This window comes from Trachurus japonicus, chromosome 21 (genome assembly GCF_045865225.1).
Source record: "Trachurus japonicus isolate A0001 chromosome 21, Traja_1.0".
NCBI lineage: Eukaryota > Metazoa > Chordata > Actinopteri > Carangiformes > Carangidae > Trachurus > Trachurus japonicus.
The window spans coordinates 21,905,831-21,925,030 of NC_140927.1; the positions used below are offsets into that span (position 1 = coordinate 21,905,831).

A 19,200-nucleotide genomic window follows, 5' to 3' on the forward strand; every position below is an offset into this window, starting at 1 on the left:
TGCTGCTGTCCCACCAGGACCCAACGTGCAATCAGCAGGGCCCCATTTGTCGATGTCCCACTTTGATTATAAAGCTAAATTCTTTTTGCAGTGAATAAGAATTTCACACCACAGCAGACTTAGTTGTAAGCTAATTTGTCACAGGCTTATCAAGGCCTATTCATCACTGATCTAGTAATTACCAGAATGAGCTACAGGATAACCCCCCTTTGTCGCCCTCTTTCTCCCCCCAGCGATGGTCAGCCTGTAAAACCAGGATGTGTTGGCACCTTTATGATATAAATACTCACACACCCTGGGCATAAGAAAGCTGTCAACAGAACATTTGTTTTCCATTTTTCACCACCCAAAGCACTTCAAGCTGAGGAGGAAAAAAGGAGACAAGGCGTTAAAAATGTTCCGCAACACTAACTATTTTGCCCCTTGGTGAATTTTGGTGCTTAAACAGATGGGGCTTGAATCGGTTCCCTTTTATTTAGTGCGAAAGGAACGTCCGAACTTCCGTTCAGAGCGCTCACATCCACACATGCTTGGTTGCGGTTGGCACATGCAGATTTAAAAGGAACAAACAGTGCATTCACATACGCTTGATTGTGGATGCGTGCTGACACATCCATCTTGCACACACACACACACACACACATGAAGCAGCTGCTATCACTGCTCTCTCTTAATGCCCATTCATCACTATACTTGAACAACACAAGTGCATGTCAAGTGAACTGAAAGACAAGGGATGTCAGAGGTGCGTGATTTGACCCACGCATGGAAGTAAGCTGTTATGAGCCCCCCGTCCACCGTACCGTAAATAGATCAAAGCACATCTGTTTCTGTGTCCAGCAGCCACACATCTATAATTGCAAACTGGCCTTAATGGCTTAGAGCGACCCATCAGATGCTAAACTGTTTGGACACAGGAGATGCTAAAGCATATGAACGGAGTGCTACCATCAATAATCACTGGACAGGGAATTCTCTGGAGCCACAGTGGCGGCTGTCTGGTCTCTAGTGGACTGAAATAGATATCACAACTTCAGCCCAGGGAGGGAGGTCCTGAGGGGCCAGAGCTGACCACACAGCTGGGATTGAGGAGCAAGGGGTTGACCAGTGGTCAGAGGCAAGGGATACCACTGGGGGTCGAAGATAGGTGTGTGTGTGGGGGGAGTTGGTTAAGTATTCAGAGGCATGTTATGGCTGAAGATTGTGCAAAAAAAAAAAAGAAGTGTTTATCAGTGTAGCAGAGTGCCGAACTAAAGGAACTTGTTTTTAGGAAACAGAGAGAAGCCCAGGACAGTTAATAGTTTCAAATGAGGTCTGGGAGAGTCCGAGCTGGTCTTGGCTGAATGGAGTAAGCACTGAGTGACGAGAGAAGCCTCAAGTTGGCCAGTTGTCACAGTGTGACACTGATTCGGCCTAATGAGCGTAGTGCTGTCACCACACATCTGCCTCTCATTCACTTGTAGAATCTGGCAGACTCAGAACCTGCTGGAGTCACTGCTAGATGCTGGAACTGGAGACGCTGCCACCTCACTGCAGCAGCCCTGGCTGCCAGAGTACGAGGGACCCAGCAAAACTAACTTATTCATCAAAGCGTAGAGACAAACGGAACAACAAAGACACACAAACATGTCTTGTCATGCACCTATGATAAAGAGTGAAAACGAAGCTGAGGGAAAAAAAAGTTTGAATTACTTTTTTTATTTTTTTATCATATCTTAACTTGGTAACATCATAATGTTTGTCCTGCTGCTCAGCTTAATATAGTGTGAAAATAAACCATATTTCTATAACATTTTGCTTGTATTTACCTGCATTTGTTTGTAACTGCAAATATATCACATTATTTCTTCCACACAATACATATTTCTTGTAATTTCGTTATCTTTTTTAGGACTAACTCAGTCATTAAACCTAATTTGCTGATGAGTGGGACTGCTGCATGTCACAGTTACATGATGTGTAAGTTCTAACTCAAATGACAGCTCTTGCATTGGTTTATAATAACAAATGCCACATTGTTTTTGACTCACTCGATGTAATTCAATAGATGAAATGTTACAGTAATGACACTGGAGTGTATGTGGTGGATATTAGCCTCGCCGCTGATCAGAAGAGACAAGAAGACATTGAGAAAGACTGTATGTCCTTTAAGGTGATAATGATGATTAGGTCGTGGTGTCTCTGATCTGCAGAGGACAGCAGTCCTCCCATCTGTCCTGACTCTGAGGGCGTCTCTGCAGACGGAGCAGCTACACATAAATTCCTCATGGGCACCCTCCTGGAAAATAGCACAAAGGTTTACTAAACATCAATGTGGCGGTGGCACCAATTATTGTTAATATACATCAAATAGCCTCAGCCGAGTCCAAGAAACAGACTGATCACTCCAATGACGGCAACTGTCAGTCTACTCCCCAATGAAGAGAGCTGTTGAAATAATTAGTCCATGCCCTGTGAATAAAACAATAATGCAACAGCAGAGATGACATTCAAAATATGCACATCGCCTCAGATGACCTGAAAACCTGCCACGCCGTCGACCGTGGACACATCTTCAAACGCAGCCCAAGCCACTGGCCACAGATGAATACCGGCTTTGTTTAAGTATAGTATGTACATATTGGGGGTATAACATCAGTGGAGAGGAACAGTGACCAAACACAGCAGTTTGCTAGGATGTCTTTTGTTTAACCTTATGTTCACGAGTTCTGATCTTTACGCACTGTGGTCACGAAGCAACGTGTTAGGGATCTGCTGCTGTTTCAGCTTCAGTAGATTTGAAAACAGAGTGAAACACCTGCCTTATTTATTTTCTTTAAAGCTTAACACGCTTTGCAATGGACAGAATACAGTTGACTGTACAGTGAAGGAATAACATCAGAAAAAAAGATATAGATGATAAAAAAAGAAGAAATAAAAGCCACTGCTGGACCAAGACATAACAGAGGTCAAAGGTCAGAGCTCAGAGCTTTTTTTTTGTGGATTCTGAAAATGAGAGCTGAAAAGACAGGAAAAAAGAAACACACAAAACCACACTACAAAAGGACAGTTGTCTGAGCATACTATTCATTCATTTTAAAGTTCCTGAACAAGTCACACTAACAGCCCCAGGGGTGCTGTACTGACCTCTGACCTCTGATTCACCTACAGAGGGGGTTGGAGTTAGGCTGACAGGAGGATCAATAATTCGTCACTTTATCTTTTTTTAAATAACAAAGCAATCTGGAGCTGGTGCGAGCGAGTCATCTGCATGTGTCTGCTGTGTGTGTATTTTGCTCTGGCTGCGATCACGACTATCAGGGGTTTGTTTGTGCTGAGCACAGTTTCAGCCCCCTTTTCATTATTCAGTATTTAACCGCTCAAAAAGCAGCGCTGAATATGCACGGCTTCATATTGGTTCATTTGTTCAGTAAATGAGCTGCATGCATGTAGGATCATGAGTGTTTTGTTTAGCAATATGAAGAATCCTAAGCTGCTGTATCTCTGTGGATGTTACTGTAATCACACAATAAATGTGTGTGCCAGTGCCAGTGTGTGTGCATCGTATACATATAGTGTTGTAGAGAGAGAGTATATATAGAGTGCACTGTCTGTAATTGTTCTAGTCAAGTCTGATATTTTTTGAATATTAGCTTTAAAAAATGTCTGATTTAAAAGTTACACTCATGTTTTGTTGACTTAAAGCAAAGCCACGAATTAATCATTTTCCATTTTGCACATTTTCAATATACACCCACTCATAATTCCTTCAGAAGCAAAAGCCAATTCATTTTTTTATTTACACACGGAGTGACATGATTTGTAAAAACAGCACTAAAGACTTCAGGAAATAACTTTTCAAAACCGATTGTTCTTTAAAGCTATTTTAATCATCAGATGACAGCAACACTGTGTTTTGCTTTTTGCTAGGGGTGTATAAGCTTAAATGCTTTCCAATAAGAATTGGTGTGTTCATTGTCAAAGTTGCAACAAAGCTTTTTTTCTTGTCCCAAAGTGTTTGATATAATGCCCCCCCAAAAACCCTGGAGCAACGTCTGAGGCAGCCTATTAAAAATGATGCCTCTGGCACCGACGATCAGACCACTAAAAGTCACTGAACTCAATCACTTTTCAAGTTGCAGCAGTGGAGAAAAGCACTGAATCCCTCACTGGTCACAGGCCAATGAGAGCGCACGTGTGTGTGTGTGTGCTCTGGTGAGGAGGTGTGTATGTGTGTGTGGCGAGCCCATTACACCAATGAGTTTATGTACCATGAGAGTTTCGAAGAGAAGGATGGCATTCACAACATGGTGATGGGTGTGAAGTCACAGACAGTTCAAAGGGACACCAGGCCCAGAGAGCTGGTGTGTGTTTTTCACAACCAGCAACACTACACATGGCAGATTAGGAAAGATGCAATATGAAAGGAGTGGGAGTGTAGATGCCATCCACAAACACCTGTGACAGCATATAGAGACAGTTCCTGTGACAGCCTCAGTCAGTCAGTCAGTGACTTCCCCTCTTCATCTCATTGCCCTCTTTTGATACTTTCACATATATCAAATGAGGCGTGCAGGGAGGAGCAACGCACTTGCCTTGGTGGAGCGACGGGTTTAAAGGTGTTAGTTGCAAAACAACAAGTAGCTCATCAGTAGTAAAGGTGACAAGCGTGAAGCAAAGTGTGAACGGAGAGTCTTCACGCGAGCGTGGTGGAGCGAGGGACAGGCCCTGAGCAGGGCAGGGCAGCGGCTGATGCATGGTGGGAGATGGTGATGATGAGAACAGACACGAGCCACATGAGGCCCCCTGACAATGCAGGAGTCCCCTGCGGTATGTCCAGCAGTATACTTATGCACAAACACACACGCACACACAGATGCACAAATGCACACGTGCACACAAGCACGCAATTTTAACACTACTAGACTTACTTTGTAAAAAAAAAAAAAAAATAGGAAAATGCCAAAAGTATACCACAGAAATGTGAAAATTGAAAGAAAAAATTATTAAATCCTGAACCAATTTTGAATTTTGCTCTCTGCTTTAAACAGTGCCAGATTATTTTCTCTGATTTGTAATGATTGCACACCCTCTAGTGGTGACATGTTTAATAGCTGGTAACTCCATAAAGGATGTACAGTATGGATGGACGGATGCCACTGCAACTATATACATTATGTACTTTGTATTTTGTTTGGGTTTGTTTGATTTGTCTTTTTTTGGTCTTTCTATGTGTAAAAATATCAGTGTTACTAAAAAGGCCTCTTCCATCTGTGCACACACCATCACCGCTCCTATTTAGCTGCTGAACGGATCGACAGCAACACGACAAAGCTGGCTTGAAAAACGAGACTTAAATTTAAACTGTGTGGGGGAAGTTTCATACGCAATTCATTTTGGCAGCGAAAAACATCCCAAATTTGGTTAGGCACCATTTGTGGAACCATGCTGGCTATTCCACACATGTAGACACCAGAAGTCGTTCCCAGTTTACCTCACCAACACACCACTGGTCCCCCTCCACCATGAGGGTGCCTTTAAAACGATATGCCTTCTGGGGTGTTCTTTTATGGGCTGTAGTTTCACCATTGACGATTGTATAATTCTCTTCAAATCAGTTTGTTCACCCCCTCCTCCACCCCCTTCCTACCCTCCCTTCTTTTTTTCAGCCCACCCCTGACTTAACAACCAGAAAAAGGTCACATTTCTGAGAAGTGACTTCCATGCATGTTCCATGCTGGGTCGTCACTTTCAATTTCCTAAGACCTTTCATGTCACACACCCATCAACCCAGAAAACTACAAACACACTACTACACACTACCACGTGCGCCGCTCTAACTTTTTCATGGCACTAGTGTGATATAAGAATTAGCATGCTGTAAGAAATTAATAATAGAATTTTTAGCAACTGATTTGAATTTGATTAAGACAGAAAGCACAGAATCATACACATCCAAAATAAAGCCTATGTTTTATTTTTGAGGTCAACAGGAAGGTGAGAGTCAATGGTGTAGCTGTTTCATAAATTCTGATATTCACAGTTAAAGTCACTTATGTGTGTGGGCACTGCTAAAGCAGATTTAGGGGAGTAAGCGGGGGTCATGCATGAGCAGAAGTGATCATCTCCTTCTTTCCATGTCCTCTCGTGCTCCTGCAGTACTTAACACCGAGAGACCCTCAGGGCACCCCGGCGAGCGCTCAACAAACGACTGTCTTTTCCTTTCCCAGCGCAGCGTTCAGATGGTACGAGATGTTTAACTCTGTGCGCAAAATTAATGGAGCATGAAATGTAGGCCTGAAGTGCAGCAGGCTCCGAACCTGCAGGTGACATTGTCTACATGAAGCCCTTATTGTGACCTAAGCGAGCTGTATTATAACCGCATTTGACTGGTGACAATTAGTGACCTTTTGCCTATCCAGCAGCCATCCATTTCAATTACACCAGCCTGGAAGCCTTTGGTGGGCAATCAAAGATGAGATACTGTAGCCACTGTGCTTCTACTGTACTTCTACTGTCGGCCTGGTAACAAAGCTGAACCGCTTATCTTGTATTAATTTCATGTGATTCTGCATAGCACTGGAAGATGTGTTGTACAAAATTCATATTTTGATAAGATTATATTTGATCATTTTATGTATTATCTTCTTCTTTGTCCATAGCTGATAACAGATCAGTTGTGAGAATGGCAATGCTTTAGATTATACATCAAAACAAAGTATTAGCACAGTACTCAATGGGTATACCGAGGTAAATAGTGGACAAAGATGAGGGTTAACTGCAGATTTAAAGATACATTATACTGTTAATATTACTACTTAGGAACCTCATGCAGTGTAGTTATTATTAAAGGGAAACAAGGCAGGAAACTTTGAGAAAATCCAACAGCTAATTTGATATGGCACCGAAATTAGTTTAAAAACATGGAGTACTTCACTATAGTGTTGTTTCTGGGGAACTCACAAACCTTTAGCTTATACAGAGAGGAAGTATGTGGTTGTAATTCTAGCTTTAGAATAGGTGCATGTTTAAAATGAGAATAAAACAATGGGTGACAGTTGTGCAGTTCTGAGATCAAATGTCAGATTGATTTGATGATGTCACCAAGGGGAACCAGTATTGGATGGGATGGTATCGTACCAAAAACCAATCTGCTTTTTTAAACATTATTTTTTTATTTTAGTTTTTAGGTTTTTGTGACAGACGTTACTTTTTAGTGATAAAGTCTGGGGTATGTTGGTGTTAAAATAACATGGTCCCCTGTGCCACTGCATCTACATGGTATGTGGGTTGTTAAATGAAGCACTGTCCTGCTTCACCCTATTTTTTCCCCAAGCAAAAACATACACCCAAAGTAAATATTGGCTACGGTTGGAGGTTGTAATATTTATGTACATGCATAATTACACAGTAAGTTTGTCAGTACTTCAAACACTATCCAACAGAAAACAAAGTATATCCATCTGAATGTGAGGACAGATGTCACACTGTAAATAAGATGTAGCTGTTCAAGGTTTTCAGAGCTGGAGTGCATCCTAATGTATATCAGTGTGTTGTTGTGAGTGACAGTTCCCTTATGGTGAGTTACATATTATGAAAGCATTTTGTCAGCATGTGCATGTCATTAAACATGTTCTGGGTAAGGCAGTCTCCCCAAAACATCTTTGTCATTTCTTTTCTGTTCTTGATATGTCCAGTTTGTACTTTATTGTCACCACGGGATTTTATTCACAGAGATCTTCAGGTTGTAATCTCATGCATTTTGCAACATGCAAACCAAATGGAGTGTGTTTTGTTTGCTGCTGCACACGTTGCTTAGAGCAGAGGTATATGTCGCCACATTGTTACCACCGTGACTATTCTCAGAATCTAACACCATGTGCCTTTTTCAGTTGAGATTGTACACGTTTTTTAATCTTTTTCAGTGGTTGAGTTATATGTAGATGTGACATTCTTCAAACTGTTAGTGATTCATGCACACATCACAGCATTTTGACAGTTTTTTTTTTCACAGGCACCAGAAATGTTTCAGCTTCCTCCTATATCTTCCATCAGCTCCACCTCAGGTCTGCCTGCTTTCACCTCAGCTACACAGAGCACAAGCTTGAGAAACCTCAGACACAGGAACATAATATAAAGCCTGACAGTCTATCACTTTATCTAACCTTTATAAAAATAAAAAAAAGAAGCATGCTGCACGCACTGCAAGCACTGGTGCAAATAACCTGAATAACCTGTACACACATCTACTGTGTTATTAACCTGAAGCCACTGTAATAACATGTTACTGACATGTAATTGTCACATGCACGTCATGCATTTAACATCTATAGGTAGACAGTTGTTGGACATGATCATGAATTTGTGTGTGGAGGACAGAAAACACACTTGAATGGATGCAGAAAAGAAACATAAGCACAGCACACACAGACAAAAGAGACACAAAGAGGTCAGACGGTCTATTCAGAGGGAAGATGAGGTGTATAATTGTCCAGTGTAAGAAAAAAAGACATTGTAATGGGTGTGTGCATGTGAGCCACTTGTGCTTATAATATATCATCACATCACATGTGACAGTGGTCCAAATGGAACAGTAAAAATCTGTAATAACATAAGGCACAAAGGCCTCTGCGGGATTTTAGATATTAGAGACACTTTTGTCCAGATCAACTTCATGTGCACATGCATTTAACATGAATGGGTAGACATCCGTTTAGCAGATTATCATGGATCTATGTGTGGAAGACAGAAAACACACTGGAATTGATAGAGAAAAGAAACATTAACACAAGGCGCACACAGACACAGAGAAAGAGGTCAGAAGGTCTGTTCATTTATCAAGATGGGTTTTCTGCTAAAAGCTGTGGGTATAATTGTCTAGTGTACTCAAAAGACACTTGTGCTTATTATATGCTGTCAACAACATCACATGTGATACAGTTGTTCAAATGGAAAATTAAATATCTGCACCATGCACCTATTATATAAAAAAAAAGTCACATTAATAATCAGTTTGTATGGGTTTGTTGTAGTGGATATTTTAATATGATTTATAGGAGCTTCATGCAGCTTCACTAGTGATTGTCAGGCTTTTTATAAGGATTAAATGCATAGAGATGTATGAACAAAATGCAGATATGAAAGAATAGACGGGGGGGGGGGGGGTGTAAAAAAGCCAACACAGGGGGCTGTGCGTCTCACATGTTTTAAAGCTGCCAGTCAACGAGACCTTCTGGGGCCCTGGGGTTTAAGTGTGCCAAACATGATGTCAAGAGGGAGAGGTGGGATTTGAACACTTCCTTCAACTTTTTCATTGTGATTTCAACAAAACGCAGCTCAGTTTACAACCACAGCCAGGAGACTCAGCATCACTACTAGTGAATTAACTTGGCTTTTGTGTCTCATTGTGTAAGTAGGACTCTATACTCTTTATGGTGATCTTTATTTATGACTCACAGGAAGGGATTGTCCCCCTGCTTGTGCACACTTGTATGCTGCATGTGAATGATTTATAATTCACAGTGTGACCTTTTTTTTTCTTCTTTTTTTCTTTCCATCAGAATGACAGGTGGGATGGCTGTTGATAACATCACCGTGGACTCATCTGAAAACTCTCCAAACCAGAGCAGCTGCGACGTGTTTGTGTACCAGAGAGCTGCAGTGGTCCTTTTCCCTATTTTCTACTCTGTGGTTTTCATAATCAGTGCGTGCGGCAACAGCTTGGTTCTCTATGTGATCTGCCAGAGGAAGCAGAAGTTCAACTCCACCTCCATCTATCTGGTCAACCTCGCGCTCTCCGACACCCTCTTCACACTGACTTTGCCGGGAAGAATTATCTACTACATCCGTCACTTTGATTGGCCGTTTGGTGACCTTCTCTGCAGACTGACCACGCTGCTCTTCTTTGCAAACACATACGCAGGTAACACCACTGCTTCTGTTGCCAACACGTCACCATATATCTTAGTGTGACTCACTCTTTGGCTACCCACTTTTATTTTTCCACTTTGAGCGATGCATGTGATAGGTGTCCATATTTGCATAGGTCAAGATAAGAGAGTGGGAGGTGTGGGATGGTGGATACATCTTCTATCTGCATTTGTTTTGGTAATCTGTTCTGTATGGGCTATGCATAAACTGTGTAACTGCATGTTTCCACCAGGTATTGGGTTCATGACCTGCATCAGCCTGGACAGATATCTGGCCATGGTGCATCCCCACCAGCTGCAGTGTTTACGGAGCGTCAGGGTTGTTCGTCGGGTCTGCTGCCTGGTCTGGGCTCTGGTATCCGTGCAGATAGCGCCCCTGCTGTTCCGCAGCATGCTGCACGAGCGGCAGGACAGACGAACCTGCATGGAGTACTTCAACTTCGAGGGCTCCCGCTTCACCCCGTATCTCCTCCTCCTGGCTTGTGTCATCTCCTTCTGCGGCCCGCTCATCGTCATCATGGGCTGCTACGCCAAGATCAACCTGAAGCTGCGAGCCACCGCCAAGCAGAACTCCGTGACGGGCCGGTCCAGGAGGAACCACAGAGCCAACACCATCATCCTCCTCATCCTCCTCACCTTTATCGTATGCTTCAGCCCTTACCACCTCAACGTCATGCAGTTCATGTCCAGAAAGATAAACCACCAGCCCGCCTGTGAGGAACTGAGGTCATTCAAGATGTCTTTACAGGTAGGAGATGTTTCAATTAGTTATAATTTTAAACTTTCCACTTCAGTTTCCCTCTTCACACTTCACACACCCACTCTCTCTATAGATTACAGTTTCACTAATGAACTTCAACTGCTGCTTGGACCCAGTCATCTACTTCTTTGCCATCAAGACCTACAAGAAGCGGGTGATGAGCCTCTTTAAGGACTATCTCTACACTTCCGGTGCCTCCTCCAAAGTGACAGCTGAGAACAGCAGCAGCAACACCTGAGACAAACCACAGCTGAGCTTACAAGAGATATGTTACCAACCAAATTTGTCACAGATAGTTTGCTCTGGAAAAAACGTCCAAAATGAGCCTGTTTCAGTTTCTTATTTCAATGTTTTCTTAAGAAATGACTGGCAGGTCTTTCATTACCACAGTTGTGTATGTACATATGTAGGAGAAATTCAAATTTGTGCTCCTCCAGTTCTCAAAAGTACCTTCTGCTTGTTTAAGTCTTGTTTGTATAATACATATTGCTCCTTACTTTGTTTTTCTTTCAACATGATGATGCTTCTTTTTTATTATTATTCTTGTTTCCTTTCTTGTTAATATCCGAGTGCCAGGGTTGTTTGTGCAGTCACAGAGGTGTTACAGTATATAGCAGAGTCAGACATTATTGTTTTTCAGTATTTAAATGGACTTGCACTTCTATAGCGCTTTCCTTGTCTCTTGTCTTGGACCACCATACAGCGTGAGGCACAGCGCAGGGACTAACCATTCAAACACATTCATACACCCAATGGACGCATTGGGGGGCAAGTGGGGTTCAGTGTCTTGACATGTTGACTGGAGGAGCCTGTCTATCACTGCCTGTCTTTGTTGCCTTGCCTGTATGCCTGTATGTCTGAAAAGCTGTATGTTAACCCTGCCTGTCTCTATGTCTGTATAGCTGTGCTTATATGCTATCATCCCTTTAACCAGCCCTCTTTCTTTCACAGCCCCCTTCCCCTCTCCTTCAAGATGCTTGTGCTTTTTGTCAGGCCATCACTGTAAATAAGAACTTGTAAATGATCTGCCTGGTTAAATAAAGGTAAAATAAAAATCGAACCACTGACCTTCTGGTTAGTGGATGACCCAATGACCTTCTGAGCCACAGCCGCGCCCATTTGTGTCACAGGAGTTTGTTTAGTTGCGTGCTTGAGTGTGTGAATGTGTGTGTGTGTGTGTGTTTGTGTGCGAAAGGTTAAAGGAAGTGTCTTAGCCTAGACAAATAAGCTAAGCTTGTTTTTTTTTTTCTCAATCTCTGTGTGTAAATGCAACTTTCACTTCCTTCAAGTAGAATAACACATGTGTATCAAGTCCTGAGGCAAAAAATTTGAGTCTAGCAAAATTGTGTATAAATGTAATTGATTTGTTACTGGAAATATGAGCTATTATTATAAAAAATCTGCTGTGCCCTCCTGCTGTCAAATACATTATTCCTCTGAACGCAGGAGGATTTCATATTTTTGATTTTGCAAGAACTATGGGTATGCCAGTACGAGGACGTGCCACGCATCGCTCCCTCTCATACCCACATCTGTCTTGTGTGTGGGAGTACAGAGATAAAGTACCAGCACCACTTCCTCACCCACCTTTCCTGCTCCCCCTCACAGGCCTCATTCCTCCTGGGTCCTACATCTTGTGGTGGAGCTGCTGTATGTGTGTGTGCGTGCGAGTGTGTGTGTGTGTGTGTGTCTCACTCGAACAGGTGCAGGTTGTCTGTTTATAGTGCAGAGTCCCATATTTAAATTTAACCTTTATCATTTCCTGGGTTTTTGGAAAAGCTGCCCTGTGATCTGACATCGAAAGAAATAGTTATGAAGAAGTATTAAACTGATTTGAATATTTACTGGTGTGTGGTGTGTGCACTCAGAATACACACAAGCACAAATAAATACAACAAATTACATAGATTATTAATTTTGGGGCCTTGGGAGTCAGCAAATAATATAAATATAAACTTGTTTAGAAAGCTGGATGTAATTCACCTACTGATTGCAATTATTTGAGCTGACTGCAATCATTTTGGGTAAACGTTAGAATTGTTTCCATTTGTTTGTATAAAAACAGCTGCAAGAAACTAACAGAAATGTCATATTTCCATCACTGTGTCCTTGTCTTTTTCCATCGTTTGTGGTTTGACTAGTCCTCTAAATTAGTGTTTCTCAACCTTGGGTCGGGACCCCATGTGGGGTCACCTGAAATTCAAATGGGGTCCCCTGAAATGTCCAGTAGCTAATTGATAAAAACAAATTACTGATAAAAAATATTGTTTTAATTTATTATTATTCTTTTTAAAATTATGATTAAAAACACCACACTGTTTTCTATAGTTTAACTTTCTTGAATATAAATTGAGCATCTTGATTGATGGCCGCGATCACATGGGGTCGCCAAAAATTTGTGCAAATGGGGTCACGAGCCAAAAAAGGTTAGGAACCACTGCTCTAAATGACATCACCCGTCCCCCTCTTCTTCTGCTATGGTTTAATGACACTTGAGTGGAGCGCAGCAAACTGTTTATCTGGAGGCGTTTTATTTCTAACATTTGAACATTTTGTCTATTGACATCTATTGACATTAGCATCATGGATTTAGTTGCAAAGCCAACAAATGGCTCTTCCTCTTCTTCCTCATAAGGTGTGTGTGTATTATTAAACTATGTTTAGGCTTATACTACAGTCAATAATGGCATAAAATAATCAGAAAAAGACTATTAAATCATTAATCGCAAATATTTGTATGGCAATTAATTTCAAAAAAATTAATCATCAACTAAAATTTCATGATTGTGACAGCCCTATCACCTACTACTACTAAAATCTGCCTGAGCTGTGAAGGTGGTGGTGTGGTATAAGGGTTAATATTAAGATATAAAGGCACTGCAGTGATCTCGTCTGGATGACAGAAACGCAGTAATGGGGGTGTCAACATCTGGCAGAGGGGAAAATGCCAATGTGTAGGCTAAATGTCTCTTTAATTTGGGTATTTCCATTACATGCTTGATTATACTGTACTTCCACTATTTTCTACTCATTTGTTTGACTGACATTTGTCTGATCACTGGTTCCTGAAAATGCAAGTTGCACTTTTAGAAGATGAACAATGTGACTGCATGGTATTGGCCGTGTGGGTGAAGCTCAATGAGCCTAAAAACACTGGCACACACTCACCTGGCAGTTTATTACAGAGGTATTACAGTACCTAGTTGATACTGATACACTATTAAAACAGTCGTGCAACAAAAGGCTCAATTGTTTGAGGGAGGAACTGATTCAACTGTATGATAATTTTATGATGTTGTTGAACTGTGGCAGTGTAACAACAACAGTGTGACAAACATATGAACAGGCAGTAATTGCTTTACACATCAAACCTCAGGCTCTTTAGCTGCTGAGATTTTCCATTATGTTCACCTCTAACTTAGTGTGTTGTTTTCAGCAGGTTGGGGAGCATACAGGGCTTTTTCCTTTGTGAAAACAGCTGAATTGTGGCTGAAAACAACACTGGTGACAGTGGTGAGAGTGAGTCAACACAGTACCATCGTACACAGGCCTACGGTAAAACTGAAAGAAGTGAACAAGAAGCTAAAAAAGGCCAGAGTAATGATTCTCTGTGGATTGGTCACTATGAACACAGTCAAAACAGTTAATATACAAAGACTGAATAGAGCAGAACGCTACAATGGTACCGTGGTTAAGAAAGTTTCTTAAGATCAGGTTGATTGGTAGCTCTGAATAAACATGTGATGATCATGTCTTAGACCTGCAGCTAAATTTTACTACTATAAAAGTAAAAAAAAAAAAAAAGACATATTATGAACACAGCCCTAGATGTGATCTTCTTAGTGTTGTGGACTGTAGGAGTTATAAACACAGCTGATGCTTAGTGGTCTTTGAAAATAATGCGAGTACTGTATGTTTGGTTTATTATAATGTCACTATCACATTGATACAGACATTAATGTTAGCTTAGCCTTAGTCTTTAGCTGGGTCCGTCACTTTTTGAGTGGCTCTTCAGATGTTTCTCACATTCTCTCATGCCTAACAGACATAAAAACATGGATGTCAAACAACTTTCTCCAGCTAAATGAATCAAAAACAGAAGTAATCCTTTTCACTCCATCCAGCTCTAGCACCTCCATTCCCGACAGTCTCCCCTCTACTCTCTGTATCCAGAATGAGGCTCGCAACCTTGGTGTCATTCTCGACTCACAGCTATCATTTGACTCACAAGTAACCAAGGTAGTACAATCCTGTTTTAGGCAGCTAAGACAGCTAACGAGGATCCGCTCCTTCCTCTGTTCCGTCAACCTGGAGAAGGTTGTCCATGTTTTTATATCATCTAGACTTGACTACTGTAACGCTCTGTATGCTGGGATCAGTAAGGGAAACATCTGCAGACTGAAACTCATTCAAAATGCAGCTGCCAGGCTTTTAACAGGTAGTAAGAGAAGTGACCACATAAGCCATAGTGACCACATAATGACCTGTGAGTTTTAGAATTGATTTTAAGGTTTTACCAACTGTTTTTATAGCCCTAAATGGTCAGGCCCCTGCCTACATCTGTGATTTGCTTTTACCATACGAGCCTGACCGCTGCCTGAGATCCGCCGGTGCTGCCCTGCTTACGGTTCCAAGGTCCCGTCTTGTCACCAAAGCTGTGAAACACCCTGCCTGGCGATCTCAGGCAGGCGAGCTCAGTGGCTTCTTTTAAATCTCTTCTTAAAACTCACTTTTATCGATTAGCCTTCTCTTAATTTTGTTTTAATTTTGTTTAATCATTATTGTATGATTACTTTGTTGTGGGTGGGTGATTTTATAATTTTACAGTAAGTCCAATTTTATTTCTCTGGTGGTTTTATTATGTTGTTGCCAGGAAATTGTATTTGACCCGTTTTGTTTCTGTTGTTATTGTACAGCACCTTGTAACTTGTTTTTGAAAGGTGCTATATAAATAAAGTTATTATTATTTTTTGTGTCCCCAGAAACATTTGATGTGTTATCAAAATGAATCTGAATTTGCATCTTTGCACATGTTTTCTCTTAAGTTGAAGTATGTTGTGCCCTCGGGTCCACGTCTACCGTACCAAACACTATCAATACCTGAACACAATTTGCCATGACTGTGATTTTTGCAGAGTCGCCAACATCCTGCATTAGAAAGGTTAGACACTGAAATATGATCTGTTCATCTCATCTATGTGGGAAACTGCACTTTCCATTTCACATCGAAAAAGGTGCAAAAACAATGCTGATCTCAAGCGCAATCGGTTGAATCAATCCATGTTCAATCAAAGAGCCACCCACAAACCATTGAAACCAATCAAGTTTCTTTTAAATCGAACGTATCAAAGTTCTCGCGAAAAACAAGATAACACTGTGTACAGAGTCTGTTGTCTGTGTTCAGTGCCCTTTCGATAGGAGTTGACTTTTTTTAATCGATGACGCACAACCACAAGATTTTGTTTGGACAGCCACATTTCCACTTCCTCACCATCAATAAATAACAGTGTCATCATTTCACACCTTCTCCTTCCGTCACCCACTAATCCCCTTTTTCACGCTGACACATTACATGGCCCAGTTCTGCTTTTTCTGTGCTGCCCCTCATGTCATTAATGTTTACCTTCAGAATCGTCCTAATTACGTACGTAGCAATGTAAATGAGAAGTCACTTTTAAAAGCAAAACAAACTTAAATTGTCAGATCAACCTCCAGTCAGGCCCTGAATGTTGCCTGTGCTTTACTTCATGTGCACTTTAAAATGTAAATCTGATTTAAGTTTATTCTACATAGGAATTTGTTGTTGTTGTTTTATTTTTTTGTATTTTTCAGTGCATTTACATCAAAACATCTACACATGTAAATTTGCCATCAGAATATCGTATTATCGAAATATTCTGAGCAGCGTCAGATTTATTCAGTTACGACTGTCAACACTTTTAACGCGGTGTCAACAATTTTTGTGAAATTACTGATAAACTTCAGTGCTTACACAAGAAATAAGGACACATGTGGTTGTAGCTAATCACCTAAAACATGACGTGCTTCAACTATGTGGTTATAATGCACTCTGATAACATTTATCTGGTTGTTTGCCATTTTAATTCTCAACAGGAAACAGGATGTTTGCTATTATCCCCACAGAATTACTGATTGACAGCAACAATTACATATCTGTCAGGAGATGTTTCTGTTTGCTCTGTTCAGGAGAAGTTGTTCAGATGGTGCAATATCATCACATCAGTAGGTTTCCAATCTGGGTTAATAAGCTTCATCAGCTTCAAACTTCTTCTTTTTTTAAGAAATATATATACTTATGTAACATTTATGTTGACTTGTGGGGAAAAAAATCCACCCCAATTTATGTTTTTCGTGCTATTTCCTCTTGTTTAAACCTTTTGTAAACCTCAACCTCACCTGCTGGTTGATGGGACAGGAAACTCAACCTCAGCATCACAATCAAACATGTTACAGGATGGTGCTAGTCTCTATTTTCCCTATTGTCAACAGTGTCAGCACTACCTTGGTTCACTTATTTAACAGCATAAGCAGAGTACTGCATATCCTTTTAGGTGGGGTGGTTCATAGTAAGATGTAGCATAATTGCAGATTGGGATGTTGATATTCAAATAAAAGACCATATTTGTCTGGTTATCTTCTTTGTGTTCTTTGTACTTTCTGTTGCCATTGGATTCTGACTAGTTTCTAAAGACAGAACCATTGGAAATGCATGTACAGTCTTGCAACATGGTATGAATTGACAGATGTACAACTGTAGTTTCTGTTTGTGGCTTTTGGTTTGGTTTTGGTATGAATACTAGTACTTTGAGTTAACCAAACTAACCAATGCGCTGTGTCAGGTTAACTACTGTATGCAGTTTTTTTGGCACACGACTAAAACCGCTACACACAACAAACTGCTTTCTTTTTCACAACGTCTAACAATTATAATCTTTTAAATAGAGTTTAGATGATGAACATGGACTATCAAGCTACAGCATCTGTTTCAGGGCTGCAGTCATAATGTAGTTGGGCAACAGGGACAAAACTGCTTTTCAGACTTTGCCGTCGCCTGCAGCCATGTTGAATTTACTCAGAGGAGAATTTGCCTCTGAAAAAGTAGCTAAGACATTGTTGCCATCCTGTGACTTCCTGGGTTACAACATAACACAACACTGTGTACTGTAAACAAGTTCTAAATGCAAATCTTTGACCTCTTTTTTTCTGCTTTACTCCGCAGTGAGATATCTGAACCTCAGCAGTTGCAGTACTCTGCTCTCACCAGGAGAGAGAACTGTTCCTCTGAGAAGAAGCGCTCCTCGATTCTCTGCACACAGGAAAATAATGAGAATTGTCCCAGTGTGATATTTTAAATGCTGTCCAATGTCCATATCTGCCTCCAAATTGTTGTAGGGTCTTGTTATTTGAAATTCTAACATGATTTTGACGACCAAATTCAGTTTTGAACAAATTTTTTAAAAGTAAGTTTCAGCAGCAATGAGTGGAATAATGACAACAACATTCATTACAACACATCCTCTGTTGTAATTGGAGCCCATTTCCACTGATCCACAGTAAAAAAAGAACAAAAAGGTCAAGTTGCATAAACTCTGAGATATCAACAGTGCAGCTGCAAAGTTGGATTGTGATAGTTTTACTTTGTTCAGAGCGCATCGACTAAGTGGACCCTCATACTAATCCTTAACCCTCTACTACTGTAACAACAGCCCACAGCACATGGTCTAAAGAACGTGGCACACATGTCTCAAGACAGCACCGTGCCAACAATGTGCCTAACCACACCTCATTCTAAGACCAGTATGCTCATGGGCGCTAAGATGAGCACAAGTGTATGTACTATTTAAAAACGTGGGCTGTGGGGACGATGGTAAAATAGCAAATGCATTGGTCTGGTGCAGTGCTTAAATGTGAATGCAATGAGTGAGAGCCACTATTGTATAAAGTGTTTGTTTTGTTTTTGTTTTTACTGTAAGCTCGAATCATTTGCTGAAATATAACACCCACATGTTTACATATCAGCAGCAGTGTCTCTGATTCTCTGCTGACAGAAGTGTCACACGGTAACACCCTTGCAACTTTGACAAATCTCAATGTTGACGTTAACTTTCAGGTCATCGTCAGATTTTTCTTTTATGTTCTAGAGTGCAGAGCCAGCACATCATGTGTCATTGTCTACAGTATATGCTTTTATTGGACTGTATGTTACAAAACACAACTTTTGCCCTATACTTCTGCTTTTGAGACTGACAGTGAAAATTGGAGTAAAATACAAACAGAAAATATCATAAAACAGTTATTTTACATAATCTAAAAATCTAGAAGCACTCTAGTCACTGCATTCAAGAAGCAATGATAAACGTTTGTGCGACAGAAAAAAAAAAGTTGCACTCCAGAAAACACATATTCTCTGAGTCCGTTGTCTTCTGAGTCATATTACTATTCTACACTCAAATGTGATCAATACAGACAAGTGTTTTAAAATTCCAGTCAGATGTAATTTTTGTTACTCAA

At 40.8% G+C, this 19,200-nt stretch overlaps 1 protein-coding gene across 1 annotated transcript; it reads left to right on the top strand.

Moving 5' to 3' along the window:
- The first annotated feature begins 9,521 nt into the window (after window positions 1–9,521).
- LOC146965220 (G protein-coupled receptor 183) lies at window positions 9,522–10,942 on the top strand. The gene is made up of 3 exons (XM_085764969.1): window positions 9,522–9,901; window positions 10,142–10,656; window positions 10,742–10,942. The coding sequence occupies exons 1-3, from the start codon at window positions 9,541–9,543 to the stop codon at window positions 10,904–10,906; spliced, it is 1,041 nt and encodes a 346-aa protein (XP_085621095.1). The 5' UTR covers window positions 9,522–9,540; the 3' UTR covers window positions 10,907–10,942.
- Window positions 10,943–19,200: the final 8,258 nt, after the last annotated feature.

Bases quoted from the DNA above. Each gene is read 5' to 3' on its own strand.
- LOC146965220 (XM_085764969.1), top strand. From the start codon at position 9,541: ATGACAGGTGGGATGGCTGTTGATAACATCACCGTGGACTCATCTGAA. The intron at 9,902-10,141 runs GTAACACCACTG...TGTTTCCACCAG, and splicing joins CTTTGCAAACACATACGCAG to GTATTGGGTTCATGACCTGC. The intron at 10,657-10,741 runs GTAGGAGATGTT...CTCTCTCTATAG, and splicing joins CATTCAAGATGTCTTTACAG to ATTACAGTTTCACTAATGAA.